Genomic DNA, 21310 nt, shown 5'->3' with positions numbered 1-21310 from the left:
AATAGAGTAGCTAAAGTTCGAGTTAATAGCAGAGCATTATTTGTCTTAATTCTATACCTTTTGATATAAACAAGGATAAATTCCTTATTACAATGTGATCAGTCGAATTAAATAGTGACACTAGATTACTTACTGCTGGGGATCTAATAAACCATGACGGTAAGAAATTATGTCTTAGATCTCGCAAGATTGGACAGTATATCATGAAGTGGATTTCATCGCCCACTTGATTAGTGCTATAAAGTTTGCATATACGTTCTACCTGGGGGGGGGGGGGGGGGTCCCTACGAAACCATGTTCTACCTGGAGAAGAACAGTTGAACATTTAAAGTTTGCTAATGCAAATCTAAGTTTATGTGGAAGATTTCTATTTAAGTATGATTCGCAACGTGTACTTGATTTAAGTAGACTGCAAAACATACATTTTGGCGAATTGGTAATAAAATCATGCCATTCTTGAAGACTTACATCTCTAACGCGTTGTTTAAAGCACAGCATAAATTGTGCAATATTAGCAACACCTTGGTTAAACCAAACATGACCAAATCCGTATTTGAACAAAATATTACGTACATTAGTGCACCAATTTATTCTATTATGTACATCCAGATCATTGGGCATTTTGTAACACAATTTCGGTAATCTGGAGTTATCCATGCCCAATAATTCAAACCAATACTTAATGGGTTTACATATACAATTAGTGTATAAGTCATATCTACCACATTCGGCTCTTGCTAAAGCATTTGTTGTTTTACCACCAGTATATCTATTCTTAATTCAGTTCCCCACACTTCAGCCCATAATACAATATAGGAGAAACCTTTGGATCAAATAGTTTGAATGCGATTTTAACAATTTTATGACCTGGTTTGGAAATGCATTGTTTGGAAATGCATAGAAGCTTGTTGTGCTAATGTTGTACAACATAGAATCCATTTGAGACGATTTGAGAATACAACTCCTAAGTATTTATATTGATTTACGACCTCAATAGATTTTCCTTGATAATACCACTTCTCCCGCCTTGACAGAATACAGCCATTCTTAAAGACTACTATATTTGATTTCTCTAAATTAACTTTCATGTTCCATTTTGAACAATACCTATCAATAATATCTAGGCTCTTCTGTAGATCTGCAGACGTATCAGCTAGGAGGGAAAGATCGTCAGCAAAAAGAAGTAAGAATATACGTCATCGATATTAGGAACAGTGAAGATTCCAGCACCAATTTGAGCCCTGGTTCACAAGGCTAGCTCGTTGATGAACAGTCCAAATAACCAAGGGCGGAGAATACAACCCTGTTTAACCCCAGAAATGCATTCAAAATACTCAGAGAGTGCAGCATTAGCTCTTACTGCTGATTTTACACAATCATACATATTATGCAATATATTATACATTCGACCATTAAGACTATTTTTAAGGAAAATATACAACAATTTACTTACATAATTATAGGCTGTAGAAAAGTCGATATATCCACAATATAAGACCCCGCCTTTTAATTTTGAAAGATATTTTGGGATTATTGCATTTAAAACAAATATATTCTCAACTGTAGAGTATCCGTGACGAAAACCTGCCTGTTCTTCAACAAGCACATTTTTCTCATCAGACTACTTTTTAAGCCTTTCGTTCAAAATAGTGCATATTAATTTACAGGCGATATCTATCAATGAAATTCCTCGATAATTTCCAGGGTTATCCGTGTCGCCCCTTTTATACAAAGTGTGAATAATGCTATAGGACCAATTTTTAGGGAGCACACCACTACTAAATATACAATTATATAGTTTAGTAATGGTAACATTTGATTGTATGCATGCTTATAAAAGTCAGGAGGAATGAGATCCTCACCAGGAGCTTCGCCGGATTTTAAATTTGCAATAGCAGAGAGAATTTCACTATGTGAGATATCACGATTTAGTTCATAATATTCTGTATCCGATTGACATTCGTTATGTTTACATTTATTATCACGTATATATATATTCATTTACATAGCAATCAAACTCGTCATCTGATGATTCAACAGGCGGATTAAGTAAAGACTTAAAATGGTTGTACAAGTTCTCAATATTTATATTTATAGCAGGGGGTATCCGTTTCTGAATAGAATTATTAATCTTGCCGACTAACAAATGACAGGCTTAACACGGAGATTGACGTCACCAGGACCAGTCAGTTTTATGTCGATAGAATTGCTGAAACCGAACGCTTACATTGGTGTATAAACTAATGTAGAGTAAGGATATGGCTCGCTAACAAGGAGGTCTCGAGTTCAATCCCAGTGTTGGCCGAGAAAGTTCCTAGATATTTTCCGGCACGGTTACCCGTTGTTGGTGGTGCATTATGGAGGTTATGGCTAGGACGGTGTCTAGTCGTTCGGGTGGTATGAAAGACCGAAGTTCTGTATACACATTGGCGTGCACGTAAAACAACCCTTGACAACTCAAATACGAGTAATCCGTAGAACTGCTGCTGCCTGGGCAAAATGTAGAAATGTAGGATGTTCAACTCTTTTTCATTTTATTTTATTTCTTTTCTGTTTTGATATCTGCAGTATCGGCCTTTTCGAGAACAGTAGTTTACATTCATTTTATGGTCCCCGGGCCTGACGCTTCCTCATTTTGAAACGCTAACATTTAAATGTATTAAGTCATCACCCATGACGGTCCGTCAACAATTGTCTCGTTAACCCAATAGGGGCTACAACATTGGTGTCAAGAGAGGAGGACCCCTATCGATTTTCAGTTTTGCTCGACCCATTTCCTGAATTGCCCCACCCCCTTTCCGAAAACATGTTAATACGATAGAGGATACAAATTTACCTTAAATTTGGTGTGAAGCACTTGGATCATTGACGGACAAATCCTATCGGTAAACAGCGCTCCACAACGTTCTGTTTTGTGGTTACATAATTTGATGTGTAGCATTTGAGTCCGAAGAAGAGGACCCAGATCAAATAAAAGTTTTGCAGATATAATATCTTGGTATATATAGTCAAGTTGCAATTATATTTACAAAACCCCGGAACCAACTCATATTGCTAAAAATCTAGATCTACATTAAATAATAACCATTTGTCAATTCATCTTTTAATTTGTATTATATCTTGCGGCAACACTTATCTTAAATTTCGTCAAGTCGTCATACTTTGCCGCAACAAAAATAGTGTAAAGACGACGATCCCTTGGAAGAGGGAATTGCTTGATTTAACTAATGGACATTTGATCTAATCAACTGTCATGGTGCCTCATTCAACAGGCTTCTTAAAGGGAGCAAGTCTCTAACTCGATATCATCTACAGTCTTCGATATAGCAAACACGACTTAGTGGTCAATTCTAATCCACATTGATGTTGTTATCTTATCTTACCGTGAAAAGATGGACTTTTGATATCCAATATTTAAGACAAAATGAAAATGTTAAAATTGGCACACAAATCGCGTGCCAGATTGCTTTCGGGCGCCGTTTGTAATGAAGCGACTCGATAAACGAGGCTAAACATATTCCACACGAGAATACCACCGGTTTAGACTGGAATAACCGGTCGAGTATTTCGACGAACATAACTGTTTAGACATTACAGTAAAAACAGAAACACTTGAAAGTAAATCAGTTTATATCAATTCATATTACATTATTATATACATTGCGACCCATTTGTGTAGGAGCCAAAGAAGAGAGATTTATCTCCTATAAATTCAGTTTTCTCCAATATCGTCACCATGTAGGTCTCCTGGGGTCCGTTGTCCGATGGTGTGTTCTTGTGAATAAAGTTTTAAAGAGAGAAATTATTTATGAACATTTTTAAAACTGGTTTGGTCTATCATCAACAGAATAACCCCCTAGTGCACTTATATCAACAATTAGTCTTTTGTCGATTTTACTTAATTAAACAATATTTTACTAATTTAAATTTACAAAATTTATATAATAAATATAGGATACGATAACAAGTTTTATCGGCTTATATAAAATCGCTTCCTTAAAACGGATCTTTAACAGATCTTTACTTAGTTTAAATCTAAAGTTGTGTATGTATTATTTACACTATCTGATGTGTGATCTAATATATCATACATATTTCTTGTGTTGTTGTCTTCTGTATTAAACGACTGGTTTTCATATTCAACATTGCGTGTGTTAGTAGTAATGTTTTGATATGCAGGTGTTAATGTATCATCTGTTGTAGATCTAGTAGAATTTAGATCTGTATTGCAGTAAACATTATCGGGATCATTTTCTTCTCTCGATTGACTTGACTGGCGTCTGAAATACACGTTAATGGCACATTAAAGTGTAATAAAAGGACATCGGAATTAAACAGATATGGGTATGATTGTTCCTTTGGTACAATAATAAATCGTAATGACATTAAGCAAATCAAGTTAGGTTAATTATATGGTATGATCAGAATCAACTAATAGTGTTACGGAATACTATAACACCTACTTATGGAAGAACAATTTCTGATTTTTTAGGCGAATTAATTGCAAACATTGAGAAAACACTCCTCGAAACGTCACCGAAATAAATCAGTAATTGTTCTTCCATAAGTATGTGTTATAGTTTATTGCTCTATCCAGTTACTTAATGCATCTAAAAGATTAGTGTTAAGGAACATACTAGTAACTTACCTTTTAACAGTGTTGATTTACAGTACCACAAGAACTTACCTTTTCTTATAGAAATGATATGATAAACCGAAAGCTACCGTTCCTACCATTCCGCATAAAACACCAATGACTCCAATTGCAATAGGACTTATACTGGTACCATCTACTATCTTTTCTGTTGAAAGATGAGGTCATATTAGCAGTTATAAATTAATGTGTTTTGAACATAATCTGATCTGCGAGCACTTAGTTAATGTCGGCTTTCACGGGGATCCAAAGATGAGACGATATCAGTCAGGTTTTCAAAAGTAAAGCTGCGCGTCCCGAGAGATGAGAATGATCACGCGTAGAATGTTGATTGACATCACCAATAACATTCAACATTATTCAATTTACAATTATTTAATAGCGATTGATAAATTCCCCATTGTGCGAAACATTTGTCAATCATGTGTTGAGGAGGTTATGAATGAAACAGATCTAAACACTCTGTATGTTTTATGTTTGTTCTCATGAGCCGTCTTGATTAGCCCAGTCAGTGCAAACAAGTAGGACGTTAAACCCCATTTCATTTCATATCCAAGCCTGTTGTAAATAATCGGATTAAAGCCACATATTTATATATGTCTGGAGAATATTGTAAAAATTAATATGATTTCCATCATAATATACAGTAACCAAAGCACAACTTCTCCTCCATACCTTGACATAAAACATTGCAGTTTTAATTCAGTACCAATCAATACTGCCACCGAATATTCAACAACTAAATCACATGTATTCATTTAGACTGGCTTATCCAGCGATATGTTAGCCCAGTTTCGAATCAAATCATACCATGAATTGTGCGGAAACATCATAAGTATAATCCAACACAGCGAGTAGTGTAATTACACTGTATCATATGGTTGGATTATATAACGTCATTTGATCAAAAGTTCTTTAATATCATTTGAAAAAAAAAATAGAATTAGTTGTTTCACCCAGTTGACTTTTTGAACTTGAATTTTTATTCCTAGTGAATAATATTTATAAACACTTGATACCTAACCATAGTATTATTTATAAATATTCAATAAAAAAAAGTATAATCTTAAAATAATATACTCTTCAAAAAAAAGAAACGCATAGCCCATTTTTCATCATTTTTTTTTATTTGAACAGAGTCGTTGTTTAAATAAATCTTACTTGTTTTTAATATCATTATGTAAGGATAAAAGAAATTCATTATTGGTTTTAAATGTAGGGTCACTAATTGTGACTTGTCATAACTTTTGCCGAAATTGCTTTCGCTTGATTGCACCAAGACACACGAGTTTAACAACTTTGCGAGCTTTTCGCATAAAACCTAAATCTAAGGCCTTTAAAGCCCCAGCGTTCTCGGTTTTAAAATCAGTTGCACATGTAAACACTCAACGAACCAAGTGATGCCACATCTGAAAGAAGACCAACGCAACAACGCTATTAGTCGGTTACAAGCAGGTGAATCCCAGACAGGTGTAGCCAGGGATAGTTACCGACAGCGAAGTTTATCACGTGACCGCCCAAGCTCAGGCCAAACAATATGACCCCACCTGCCCTGGATCGTCACATCCGGTTACGTCATTTGCGGAAACGGTTCTCAACAACGACCTAACTGCAGCAGCAATCTCAGACCAGACAGTCCGTAAACGCCTACGTGAAACCGGATTACGAGCCAGACGTCCCGTTAGAGCTAATGCTTTGAAATACGCCGACACCGTGAAATGCGACTTCAATGTGTTCAGACACAGAGGGTATGGCCACAGCAAGACTGGAGAACAGTTTGGTTCAGCGACGTGACGCGGTTCCTGTTCCAACGAGGCGATGGTAGAGGGAGGGCATTCCGACGACGAAATGTCACATTGCGTTTCTTTTTTTAAAGAGTATCGGTAGATCTGTCGTTGCTAAAACTAAATTATTTTAAGATACATGTGAGATGCACGATATCATGAATGTAACTTGTGAATGTACCTTACCTTGACATCTTGAGCCACGAAAACCATCATCACAGCCATCAAGTCCACAACTACCATCCAATATATCACATGGTGCATTCTGGGCACAGTTACCACATTTAATTTCACAGTTTTCACCATACTTCCCTGCTTCACAATCTATAAAAATATGATAGATATTTTAGGTTATGCATTTGGTGTGATAATACCGATCCTTATATCGGCCTGTTGTTAATATTAGGTTTGTATGAGATTAAGGTATACGTCACGACTATTGTTGTTAATTATCTAAGCCTTACAGAGGAAACAATACTTCCTTGAGGCAAACATCAATTAAAGGACAATATTGGCGCCAGTCATTATCACATATGTGATAGAACTGGTTAATCACGTTCCAAATATTATTTTATCACCGACTTCATTGCTACGATAGATCAGGTCCGTAGCCAGAGGGGGGCCAGGGCCCCCCCCCCCCCTAAAAAGAAATTGCCGATCATAGCTCTAAAATACCTACTGTAGACTGTGCCCCCCCCCCCCCTAAAAACTTCACTGCCCCTCCGAAGCTAGCAAGCTGGCTATGGGTCTGCGATAGATGCGTAATCAATGTCTCAACAATCGGAAGTGACGAACGCAAAATGAAAACACGAGTTATCCCTCTATATAACTGACTGAAGTGACGGGTGGTAACAGATACATGGGCGAATTTCTGCTCACTAATAATTCCTTCGAAGACCAAAAGTTGTTGTGTGAGACTGTGAAAGGATATCTGACAATTCATAAAAAAAATTGACTGTCACTAGATAAGAGAACATGAAAGAAAAATTGAAAAAGTCCGTGCATTACCATGTTTTTATAAATATAGAATGAATAAACACACGTGAATGTACGGACTGTTTCTATTTTTCTCGTGGTCTCTTATCTAATGACATTCAATTACTTTTTTGAATTGTCAGATACTCTTACAGTCTCACATAACAACTTTTGGTCTTCAAAGGAATTATTTGTGAGCAGAAATTCTCCCATGTGTATCTGTTATCACTCGTCACTTCATTCAGTTATATAGAGGGATAACTCGTGTTTTCTTTTGCCTTTGTCACTTCCGATTGTTGAAGCATTGATTACGCATCTATCGTAGAAATGATCTATATGATAAAATAATATTTGGAACGTGTTTAACCAGTTCTATCACATATGTGATAATGACTGGTACCAATATTGTCCTTTAAATAGTTTCACGTATATTGTTTTAAACCGAGTCTAACGTAAACACTCCCCTATAGTCTCGCGTCAACAACAAAATGTCATAGCCACGGGATTTAACATCCTACTTTTCTGCTCCGACTGGGCTAATGAAGACAGGCATACGCCATACAGTATGCTATGAGGAAAATTTTGCCCGGGCAGCGGCACTATGTTCTACTCTTACTACCAAGGGATTTTTTTTACGTGCACGCCTATGTATACACGGGACCTCGGTTTTCATCCCATCTGACGACTCGACAGACGTCGTTCTCAACCCCTCCGTCCTGTACCACTGGCAAGGGGAAACCACGTCGGAAAATCCCGATGAACTTTCTCGGACAATGCAGAGATCGGACACGAGACCTCCAAGCTGAGCCAGCGCCCTACCTACTTAGCCACCGTGGATCCCTACAGTAGTCTTTATTTTACAGTAATACTAAACGATAATTAATTCAAATGTGACAACATTTATACTAATTTTAAGTAATACGTGATTTCTTATTTTACTTTTAGTTGATTTTTTTGAACCAGCCGCGGTGATTTTTATCTACTAAAATTGCCTATTTTAAAATGACTATTACGAAATTGGAGAAATAACATTAAAATGGTATATGATTAATTTAGAGATTATACCTATAATTGACATACCAATAAAATCGGTATATCAAGGGCAGCTAGAATGTGTTGTAAAAAATTACCTTTTGTACATTTAGATCCTATTTTACCAGGTAAACAGCCATTGGTACAATCACCTGATATCTCATAACATAAACCATCTTTACAGTAGGAACTACAATCCTTATTACAATCTGTACCATATAATCCTATTTTGCATCCTTCACTACACAATCCAGTTGTTCTATTACATTTACCAACAGTTGTACCAACTACTGATTTACAGTTAGTATTACATTGTTTATTACATGACTGTCCCCATTTACCATCTATACATTCAGTACAAGAATTGATGTTATTCTGATTACAAACCGTACAATTATCATTACAGTTGATATTACATTTGTCGCCTGTTTTACCTTTAATACAAGTAACACATTTACCATTATATCTGTCACATCCACCATCACATGTTGTACTACAATTCATATCACATCTATCTCCAGTTTTTCCTACAATACAATCAGTACATTTACCGTCTTTATCACATGTGATTGCGGATTGGTCTGCTCTTTGTTGACATTCTTTACCACATGTAAGGTTACAGTATGGACCAACTGTATCAGGTTTACAGTCAATACATCTACCATCGATCTTACCACACCCTCCGACACAATTACCAGGACACTGAGATTCACAGTTTGTACCATACCAGCCTTGGTTGCATTTATTACATGACCCATCTTGCTGACATGATCTACAGTTATTGGGACACGTTGATTGACAGTAGAAACCCGTATAACCATCAACACAACCATCTGTACATTGAGGTGATGAGGACGAAGAAGTGGTAGAACATCTACTGTTTGTACATTTATTACTACATTGGGTTGTACATTTATCCCCATAATATATATCTTTACATCCAGCCGTACAGACACCAGTATTAGGATCACATATATCATTAAGGCACGTATTACATGGTTGACATGTAGAATGTAATGTACTGTAGTATCCAGTAGTACATTGTGCTGTAATATATATGGTACATGGTATTATAAATTATTAACACGTGTATTAACAAGGTTAACATGTAGACCTATAATATCGATGATATGCATTATTATAACATGTAATACATGGTTGACCTGTAGAACTGGATTTACTATAGTATTCCAGTATTACATTTTTAGAATATGTATTACAAGGATGGCGAGTAGAACTTGGCATTCGGTAGTATCCAGTATTACAGGTGACACCATTCCGTGAAGCAAAACGCAGGTGAGGTGACTTTTTGTCAAAAGCGATCAACATTATGTCAAAATTCAATTTAATTTAAACATTAAGATAACTATTTATATTATCAAAATTACAGATTAGATAATAACAAGCGCACGGCAAACGGCACCAAACTACGCCAATCAGCAAAAGTTAAAAAAAAAGTTATTATAAAGGCTATACCCCTCGAAATAGTACACTTTATAAAGCTGTAGTTGTCTTCGGGCTTGGGTGGATATTTTGAATAAGACTGAAAACCCAACCGGGATGTGAGTCGATTATTTGGAAGATTAAAATGTAATTAAGCGAATTAGTGATATAAAATTGAACCATATGTTAGTCCCGAAATGAACTAATTTGTATCGAGTGTACGTTACCCCCCCCCCCCGTCTCTCTCTATCTCAACCATTTTAATTACTTCCGCATTTCAAGTAGGGTATGTTTTTTGTGCATTATAAAGAAACCATATTGTCCCGGTAAGATAACCACATCGAGATACTAAGTAGGCCAATATTGAATTCTAATTCCCGTTTTTAATTTGGAATAATGTGGATAATAATGAGTTGGTGGTTTAACTGAATTAAAGACATTACGATTTGAAGAATTAAAGATATTACGATTTGAAGAATTAAAGATATTGCGATCTGAAAAGTTTATTTTCTTTAACGGAAAATTAGGTACAGTTTAACATTGTAAGAAACAAACACATAAAATTTAGACCCATACAGATAGATGGTTTGTAGAAGTGTTAATGACATCTTTTCATTACATTAATACTGTGGTATAAAATAAAGTCTTACCAGCAAATATCTGAACCTCACAGAGGGCAAGATATTGGGTAGTCACGCCAACATAAACAGTTCTAGCAGATATGGATGCAGATGAACCCAGATTACATGCGTTTATTGTGTATACATCCTGGGTTGTTGTTGATGTATCTTTAAAACATGAAGTAGCTGAACTAAATCCCGATCCACCACATTGATCATCAGAACTAGTCTTTATCTCAAACCCTGCTAACCTATCTTTATCTGAAAGTTATAATATCCCACTTTGGTTTGATATAAAAGCACCGTGAATTTCTATATGCACTTATATCTATTGATATATCAGTGGAGTCAATGTAATAGAGGCACAGCTCATAAGCAAATTTTTGTTATTATTGTCAAATTAAATAACTATTCAACTTCAACGGAATTGTCACTGAGCTGAAACTCGAATGTGTATCTGTTATCACTCTCTACTTCTGTAGTAAGGATAACTTGAGTTTTTCTTTATTTGCGTCACTTTCTAATTCTTCAAATCGTTGCTACGGATCAACTAAAGATCTCTGTGTTAAAATTATATATGGAGTGTGCTTAATCAGGTCTATTACATATGTAACAGGGCGTTCGATCCCTGTATTGGCGAAAAAAGTTCATCCAGATTTTCCGGCGTGCTTCCCCCTTGTCAGTGATGCAGGACGGAGGGCCTGACAAGAACAGCTGTCTAGTCGTTCGGATGGGGCGAAACACAGAGGTCCCGTGTACACATTGACGTGCACGTAAAAGATCTCTTGACAGTTGGAATTCGAGATAAGTGTAGGCCGTAGCGCCGCTGTCCGGGCAAAATTGCCCTCATAACACAGAACAGTGGGACGTTAAACCCCATTTCATTTCACTTCATATGTAACATTGGCTATCATCAACATTGTCCGGGAGGGTTGGATGGTCGAATGGTTAGCACGTGCTTGCTGTATCACAAGGCCTGTCATTGAGTCAACTAGCGTGGTTTCGAATCCCCGGTTGTACGTGACAAGGAGTAGGTTGGCCTGTCCAACCTCGTGGGTTTTCTCAAGGTCCTCCGGTTTCTTCCCACTGCTAAAGATCCCTACGCGCAAGCGAATTATTGAAATAAAATTAACAAAAGACCCCCCCCCCCCAAAAAAAAAAAATAAACAACATAAGTTAGTCTCCAAATGAACGAGTTTGTGTCGAGTGGACGTTAAAACCCATTTCTCTCCCTCTCTCTCTCTCTCTCAATTTTGTCCTATAACTGAAACAAGTCATATAAAAACCTAACACTAAACAAATCTTTAATGATAGCATACACGATGATATCATAATTATTGGTCATATATCTGGCAATGTACAATATATGCCCACATTTATCAGAATGGTTATGTTAAATTTAAATACACTTACATTGATTCCTATTAAAAACTTTGATATTGTCAATGTTATATTTATTGACAATATGCCATGCAATGTACAATATATGCCCACATTTATCAGAATGGTTATGTTAAATTTAAATACACTTACATTGATTCCTATTAAATACTTTGAGATAGTCAATGTTATAGATTTGTTTCAGATCAACACACCACCAGTGAGATGTATTACTGGTTGTATGAGCGCAGTGTCCATGAAGCCATTCACTATCTGTATTACCATCAACAGCATTAGAAGAATTAGAATTAACTATACCATAATACAGTGTAGAACTCTGCTTGGTTGGTTTATCAAGCGCAACATTAATATCTGTTGATTAGAAATTAATAAATGATTTATCTGTAAATATATTGGAATGTAATATTACATTCATAGGACACGAAGACCGTAATTATGCCATGGCTGGAACCAATAGTTTAGCAAATCATACTGGTAAAAATATTATGTGAATTAATCAAAAAATTTCATACAAAATAAAAGTAAGAAAACCCAACATATTATTAAATGAGCTTGTTAAGTACAATATTAACACGTTTACCTGAACAAACGCCACATGTTTTCATACAACTCTGTCTGTACGCGACTTCTATAGGATAGTTCGTAGCACCACAGTATTGACAGTTGTTGCCGGTATCACTACATGAGTCTAGTGCTGAAATTAAACATAAATTGGAAACAAAAACACATCCATCCCGACCAATGCTTTAGAGGTACATGTAGATGGGGTTTAACGTCTACTTGACACAAACTAGGTCATTTCGGGACTAACACATGTTTGAATTTTATTTCAACAATCCGTTGGTGCGTAGGGGTCTTTAGTAGTGGGGGGAAACCGGAGGACCCGAAGAAAACCCACAAGGTTAACGGTTGGACAGGCGACCCTACTCCTACTTTGATACATGAATTGCAGTAACTAAACACGAAACACCAATATATAAGTATCCTTGATAGGTAAAATATTAATATTCTGACCATTACTTTAATACATGTATTTCAGTAATCTCCACCTAAATGTATCCTTCATATGTAAAATATTAATATTAGATATATTTGATAAATACATTTTGTTCTTGTTTGTTTCTCGTTAGACCAAGAAGTAACGAAGAGAAGATGCGAACAATACATCAACGTCAGTTGATAAGGTAAACCGGATAGCGAAGTGAAACGAATTCTTCCCTTCTTGGCTTCGCTTTCCAGTTATAGACTCGTCGCGAAGCGAAGGCAAGAAGCGATGAAATGCCACCCCTTCGCTTCGCTACGAGTACCAGCGCGAAGTCAATAAGGAAAGAAATGACTGGATTTCTTCGCTTCGCACCGATTATTTCTTGCCTTCTTGACTTCGCGCTATTACTCGTAACGAGACGAAGGGAAGAAGGAGCATCATTTTCACGTATTATCGTAGTGTGTTCATGTTATCTATCAAACAAAATTCACTATTATCCTGAATAAAAGTGTGCTCTTTTTCATTACATCTTATATACGAATAACAGTCGGTGATTAATGTATGATACTCTATATGAATACTTCGTCGACAACATACCTAATATACCAATTATTACAGATAATATAGTCAATACAGTGTACATTACTAGAACTGCCATATCAGGTTACTGTTTCAAAATCTACAAAAAATACATATCATTCAAAAAGATAAAAAGGTATGGGCACAATGATGTGGAGCCGGATTGGTCACACAAGTAAAAGTCTAGGATGTAACTAACAACTTGATTAAAGATGCATTATATAAGAGCTATTTCTTCCTATTGCAGGTCTTTATTTTGCCTTAATTCAACTCTCCAGAAGATCGGGTGGCTGTTATTTTAATGGGTTAAAACAGATTCCCATGTAATAATTTAATTTAAAAATGGACAATCGAGACTTTGGTTATTATCGTAGCATTGGTACTTGCCAGTCGAGACTATATAATTAAAGTTTCAAACATTATTTTTTCAGCATCTATTTGTTTTAACCCTCCGCCCTTTATCTAAATCTTACATAATGCATCTTGGTATTTCAAGATTATTAAATTTAAGCTATATAGATTCCTAAATCTTTCGCTAGTTCTGTCGACTAGACGAGTCGCTACGGCAGGCAACAAATTGGATGTACATAGTTTAGTGCATATGATGTCATTTTTACCACATGTGAATTATCTATAAATGTCGGAAGTTCGTTGTTAGCTTGAGAAAAATGTTTTATCGATATATTTGGGTGATTTTAAGCAATGGCATCAATTAAAAAGAAACGTACCTCGGCCGACGAACCCCTGAAAACTATTTTATTAGATTCGAAATGTTTAGAACAATTGACGACAAATTCCAATGAAGAAACGAGGTACTTTTCGTAATAATTCTTCAGTTTAAAGCGTAAATGGGTGTGGTGCAGGTGAGCAGAGCATATCTACATCAAATTTATGCCTAATGATGTAATTGGTAACTTTCCATCATAAGTGTTTTAGACAATAGACAAATTAGCCTTGACCTCAGACCCCTCATCCTGCTATTCTTCTATTTCGGTTGGACTACGTGATATCTGACACTGTACGAAATACTGTAATATAACTTTACGACTACCTACGTTTTAAATTTCATTACTAAAGTTTTAACATATATATATATACCCTGACACTGTACGAAATTACAATAATATAACTTTATGACTTACCTACGTTTTAATTATCAGTGTACTATGCATAATAATTGTGTCATGAACTTAAACGCATGCATACAGTAATAAAACTTTACTAATATAGAGAAAGTTGTGTGTAGTATATAATATAATGGCGAAGAAGGAAGTAAATCAGAATATATGTGTATTAAGGATAAAGGGTGTTTGAATATAAAAATAGTGTAAGAAGACACTTTAAGCCAAAAATCTCCCTTCACACGCCGTTAACTTTATCCCTTTGCTACATCCCAGTTCATATTGTCAATTACATATTTAAAATATGTGCAATAATGTACCTAGTAAACAGTAATTTTCAGATTATAATACGATTGTGAATATATAATCGCATGCACTCTACGAAATGATACTGTCAACGTGCGCAAACCTATCAATGCTAGAAGTAATAAAGGTGGCCAACAAGCCATAGATGCTTAATGGTAGACTGAAGAAAAGGTATAAAAGGTATAAAGGTATAAATAGACAAGCACAATGCGCATGGATTACATGCAAATATATTGGTTACCTATCAACGAAACATACGCCAACCACAATCATTGTCGAGCTCGTCTTATTAATATCGATACGGACAATCGGCACCACATTACTAACCATTTGTTACAACTGTAGGTCTACTTTCTGGAATGATTACAGGTGGGCTATATCAATATATTTAAATCAACTTTGTCAAGTGTACTCTCATTGAGAGAGAGAGAGGGGGGGGGGCGGGGGTAAGACTCAAACTAGGCTTCTTTAGCAGAAAACACAAAAAGATTGAACAGACGACCCTACCCCCTGTCACGTACAAGTAGGAAATCTAAACCACGTCACTTGGCTTAATGACAGACATTATGATCTTAAACCTAAAACCTTTCGGCGACCCATTCAGCTATTGCTGATCTTGACGACTAATGATGTACTTGACAACAGTAGAGTGGTCCGGAAAGATGCAGAAGTCAGTTATTTCCGCCTCGTATGGCACAGGTCACATTTATTATGTTGTCAATTGTCAGTGTAAAGAAAGATTTACAATATTGCCATCTAAATTTAATTTGACCGTGGTAAGTAAATATGAACGTAATAGACTTTAAGAATAATACTTAGTCCAAGATTTATGTTATGTTTGAAAGAGATTTTCCATTTTACAGGCGTCTGTGGTCTGGTTTACACTGTTGATTTTGGTCTGTGAATTATTAGTTGCTCGGGTAGCTAACTAAGCGTCGAGGTGGCAATCGCTTAAAGGGACAATCCCGATAATATTTTGGAGAATAAAACTGCTTAATTTTGTGTTAAAACTCCTTAATATCCCGTACTTAAGGGCCGATCAACTAATTCAATATTTGTGATATGTTTTCAAACAACTTAACCCGTCAGTCTTCATCTGGAAATGGAGACCGGTGTCCCAAGCTGTATTATGCGGTGTCTGGATAAAAGCAGACTTTTATTTTTATACGCCCACATTTTCATGTGGGTCAAAATTTTTATCTGATTTTGTTGAAACTTGAAATGTAAGTTTATAACCTAAAGATCCTCGGCTCCTTTCGATATTTGCGCATATCGAATTGTAATTTCCTGAATTATGGCCCTTGATTGTAGGAAAAATCGCATTTTTAGCTTGTGGACCCTATAGAGGTCATAATTTTTTATCCGATTTAAAAAAAAAAAAACGTTTTAGTATATCTACGTTACACCCTAAGGACAGCTGCGTTCGAATTTCGTAAAAATGTCCGCCCCTCGTTCTCAAATAGCGACAAAATATGGTATATCAAGGTTGTGGACCTTATAGAGGTCACAATTTTTATCCGATTTTCTTGAAACTTGAAATGTAAGTTTATAACCCAAAGATCTCGGTTCCTTTCGATATTTGCGCATATCGAATTGTAATTTCCTCAATTATAGCCCTTGATGGTAGGAAAAATCACTTTCTTTTTAGCTTGTTCTCTATTCATCTCTCGAAAATGTGGGCGTATCCTGCCTGGCAGCCGCTGGTATAAAAACAATGTGTAGGTGAAATTTACCTTTCGTTATCCAGTACGGCACATGTGTCATTCGCTGTATAGACCTCAAAGGAACAGTGATAGATTACCAGATCACCCAACGAAAAAACTGACCAGAAATCTTAAAGGGGTTATGTGTCCGGATAAGCATTTTTGACGTTCACGTCCAAACAACTCAATATTTTGAGCTGAAATTTTGCGGCAGGGTAAATACACCATTCCTCTATATTTTAACGCTTAAATTTCATACGAACTCGGACTTTTGTTTTTGAGACTCTGTTCAAATCGGGATAGTCCCTTTAAAGTTATTTACCATGTAAACATACTTTCTCCGATATTAAATTTGGGACTAGGTCATTTTTTTTAACAATAAACTGATACATTTCATCAACATCTACTACTGTCAAGCTATGGTAAGTTTCTATTGCTGATGATTTGTCAGTTAGTCGTCACTTTGCAGATGTCCATTTTACCGACTAACAAACAAACAAACAGTTTATTTATAACGACAAGGCAACAGCCTACAGTACACATACAATACATCTGAAAGATAATGCTATAAGTTATATCAAATGTTCAAATTTAGTTACAAGTTACTTTCCATATTGATGATACATGTGTTTAACGAAAGTAAGACGTATCTCAACAAAATTGAAACTTATGAGATTTTAAATATAATATAATATTCTTATTGTATACGATATTTACAATTTAAATCTTACTATTCTAGTTAAAATATTCACAATAAATAGAGTAACTAAAGTTCGAGTTAATAGCTGAGCATTATTTGTCTTAATTCTATATCTTTTGATACAAACAAGGATAAATTCCTTATTACAATGTGATCAGTCGAATTAAATAGTGACACTAGATTACTTACTGCTGGGGATCTAATAAACCATGACGGTAAGAAATTATGTCTTAGATCTCGCAAGATTGGACAGTATATCGAGAAGAATAGTTGAATATTTAAATATTAGCAACACCTTGGTTAAACCAAAATCCTACGTACATTAGTGCACCTTTATTCTATTATGTACATCCAGATCATAGAGCATTTTGTAACACAATTTCGGTAATCCGAAGTTATCCATGCCCAATAATTTAAAACAATACTTAATGGGTTTACATATACAATTAGTGTATAAGTCATATCTACCACATTCGGCTCTTGCTAATATATAATATATAATAACCACTTACAAAATCTATTTTGGACTTGTTCGATATATCTATTCTTAATTCAGTTCCCAACACTTCAGCCCCATAATACAATATAGGAGAAACCTTTGGATCAAATAGTTTGAATGCGATTTCAACATTTTTATGACCTAGTTTGGAAATGCATAGTTTTATGACATTTAATGCTTTAGAAGCTTGTTGTGCTAATGTTGTACAACATAGATTCCATTTGAGACGATTTGAGAATACAACTCCTAAGTATTTATATTGATTTACGACCTCAATAGATTTTACTTGATAATACCACTTCTCCCTCCTTGACAGAATACCCCCATTCTTGAAGACTACTATTTTGGATTTCTCTAAACTAACTTTCATGTACCTATCAAGAATATATAGGCTCTTCTGTAGATCTGCAGGCGTATCAGCTAGGAGGGAAAGGTCGTCAGCAAAAAGAAGTAAGCATATACGTCATCAATACTAGGGACAATGAAGATTCCAGCACCACTTTGATCCCTAGTTAACAAGGCTAGCTCGTTGATGAACAGTCCAAATAACCAAGGGCGGAGAATACAACCCTGTTTAACCCCAGAAATGCATTCAAAATACTCAGAGAGTGCAGCATTAGCTCTTACTGCCGATTTTACACAATCATACATAGTATGCAATATATTATACATTCGACCATATAAGACCATTTTTAAGGAGAATATAGAACAATTTACTTACCCAATTATAGGCTGTAGAAAAGTCGATATATTCACAATATAAGACCCCGCCTTTTGATTTTGAAAGATATTTTGGGATTATTGCATTTAAAACAAATATATTCTCAACTGTAGAGTATCCGTGACGAAAACCTGCCTGTTCTTCAACAAGCACATTTTTCTCATCAGACCACTTTTCAAGCCTTTCGTTCAAAATGGTGCATATTAATTTACAGGCGATATCTATCAATGAAATTCCTCGATAATTTCCAGGGTTATCAGTGTCGCCCCTTTTATACAAAGTGTGAATAATGCTATAGGACCAATTTTTAGGGAGCACACCACTACTAAATATACAATTATATAGTTTAGTAATGGTAACATTTGATTGTATGCATGCTTATAAAAGTCAGGAGGAATGAGATCCTCACCAGGAGCTTCGCCGGATTTTAAATTTGCAATAGCAGAGAGAATTCCACTATGTGAGATATCACGATTTAGTTCATAATATTCTGTATCCGATTGACATTCGTTATGTTTACATTTATTATCACGTATATATATATTCATTTACATAGCAATCAAACTCGTCATCTGATGATTCAACTGGCGGATTAAGTAAAGACTTAAAATGGTTGTACAAGTTCTCAATATTTATATTTATAGCAGGGGGTATCCGTTTCTGAATAGAATCATTAATCTTGCCGACTAACAAATGACAGGCTTAACACGGAGATTGACGTCACCAGGACCAGTCAGTTTTATGTCGATAGAATTGCTGAAACCGAACGTGTACATTGGTGTATAAACTAATGTAGAGTAAGGATATGGCTCGCTAACAAGGAGGTCTCGAGTTCAATCCCAGTGTTGGCCGAGAAAGTTCCTAGATATTTTCCGGCACGGTTACCCGTTGTTGGTGGTGCATTATGGAGGTTATGGCTAGGACGGTGTCTAGTCGTTCGGGTGGTATGAAAGACCGAAGTTCTGTATACACATTGGCGTGCACGTAAAACAACCCTTGACAACTCAAATACGAGTAATCCGGAGAACTGCTGCTGCCTGGGCAAAATGTAGAAATGTAGGATGTTCAACTCTTTTTCATTTTATTTTATTACTTTTCTGTTTTGATATCTGCAGTATCGGCCTTTTCGAGAACAGTAGTTTACATTCATTTTATGGTGCCCGGGCCTGACCTTCCTCATTTTGAAACGCTAACATTTAAATGTATTAAGTCATCACCCATGACGGTCCGTCAACAATTGTCTCGTTAACCCAATAGGGGCTACAACATTGGTGTCAAGAGAGGAGGACCCCTATCGATTTTCAGCGTTGCTCGACCCTTTTCCTGAATTGCCCCACCCCCTTTCCGAAAACATGTTAATACGATAGAGGATACAATTTTAACAAATTTACCTTAAATTTGGTGTGAAGCAAATGAAATGAAATGGGGTTTAACGACCTACTGTTTTGCTCCTAAACTGGGCTAATGAAGACGGGATTTGGTGTGAAGCACTGGGATCATTTGGTGTGAAGCACTGGGATCATTGACGGGCAAATCCTATCGGTAAACAGCGCTCCACAACGTTCTGTTTCGGGTTTACATAATTTGATGTGAAGCATTGGGGTCCGAAGAAGAGGACCCAAATCAAATAAAAGTTTTGTAGATATAATATCTTAGTATAGTCAAGTTGTAATTATATTTACAAAATCCCGGGACCAACTCATATTGCTAAAAATCTAGATCTATATTAAATAATAACCATTTGTCAATTCATCTTTTAATTTGTATTATATCTTGCGGCAACACTTATCTTAAATTTCGTCAAAGTCGTCATACTTTGCCGCAACGAAAATGGTGTAAAGACACGCTTGGGTGGCCAAGAGTGTGGGTGTATGTTTCAAGTCAACCCCAGTTTCCTCTTCATGGATATCTGATTTCACAGGACTCCTGCCTATTTTGTATTCTTGTAAATTAAAAATATCAGACTCTACACAACAATCGAATTGACTGTACGTAATTACGTATGGTAATTGAACCACAACGTTAAAATTGCCTTGTTCGTTCCTTTTCCTAGCAGATTTAATAGTTCAGGTTTTTTGGATGACTCCGTATCATTGCCCCTATTCACAATTTTGGGCGCATCAAAGACATCGTAAAACGTATGCAATGAATAAACAGGCTCAATGTGTATTTATAAGACATCGTAAAACGTATTTAATGAATAAACGTGCATCAATGTGTATTTGTTCCAGTAAAGACATACACAGTTATATATCCTATTAACATTAGATTCTGGAGATACCTCCCGCGCCTTTCTTATAACGGTCTACTGAATCTCCCCCATAATGTATTATAACAAAATTGTTAACCACTTTATTATGTTAAATCGAATTTGGTACAGGTGTATAATAGTGGTTATCACTTACAGAAACAATAACAAACAAATGTGGCGGATATTTCAATGCAAAAGGTAAAACTACAAATGTTTTATTTCAGTCATTAATCTTTATGAAATTCATGTTTTACCTTAAGGCATTTGAGTTATTAGACATAATAAATATTTCTGTTGTTACCCAAATGCAAAATTTGTAACAAGAACTTTAATTGCTATATGTTTTTAATGTACATCACTTTTCACTTTACCCGTCTAACCCGAAAAGTCAGATTGCCCGATGCATTACAGGTCTTTATATTGGCTTCAAATGTTATATCAACTATTATTTAAACATTTATTAACACGAAAAGCCCATAGTCAACTCTCTAGGTCATCGGATGACTCCGATTTTAAGTAGATTAGAGCGCTTCAGC

General features: G+C 35.8%; 1 protein-coding gene across 1 annotated transcript; it reads right to left on the bottom strand.

Moving 5' to 3' along the window:
- Positions 1 to 3612: 3612 nt before the first annotated feature.
- Positions 3613 to 10664, bottom strand: LOC130010375 (multiple epidermal growth factor-like domains protein 10). The gene is made up of 5 exons (XM_050544855.2): positions 10539 to 10664; positions 8544 to 9491; positions 6625 to 6762; positions 4688 to 4802; positions 3613 to 4280 (listed from the first exon to the last, which is right to left on the bottom strand). The coding sequence occupies exons 2-5, from the start codon at positions 8947 to 8949 to the stop codon at positions 4025 to 4027; spliced, it is 915 nt and encodes a 304-aa protein (XP_050400812.1). The 5' UTR covers positions 8950 to 9491; positions 10539 to 10664; the 3' UTR covers positions 3613 to 4024.
- Positions 10665 to 21310: the final 10646 nt, after the last annotated feature.

The sequence above is a fragment of the Patella vulgata genome, chromosome 4 (genome assembly GCF_932274485.2).
Source record: "Patella vulgata chromosome 4, xgPatVulg1.2, whole genome shotgun sequence".
Classification (NCBI taxonomy): domain Eukaryota; kingdom Metazoa; phylum Mollusca; class Gastropoda; family Patellidae; genus Patella; species Patella vulgata.
Note: the sequence above shows the minus strand (reverse complement) of the source record. Positions and strands in the feature narration are given on the sequence as shown.

What these genes read in the sequence shown, in the direction of transcription:
- LOC130010375 (XM_050544855.2), bottom strand. Translation starts at nt 8,949, where the DNA reads ATGAATTGTAGTACAACATGTGATGGTGGATGTGACAGATATAATGGT. An exon ending in AGGATCTAAATGTACAAAAG is followed by an intron (nt 6,763 to 8,543) that starts GTAATTTTTTAC and finishes ATATTTTTATAG; the next exon opens with ATTGTGAAGCAGGGAAGTAT. An exon ending in TATCATTTCTATAAGAAAAG is followed by an intron (nt 4,281 to 4,687) that starts GTAAGTTCTTGT and finishes CGTGTATTTCAG; the next exon opens with ACGCCAGTCAAGTCAATCGA.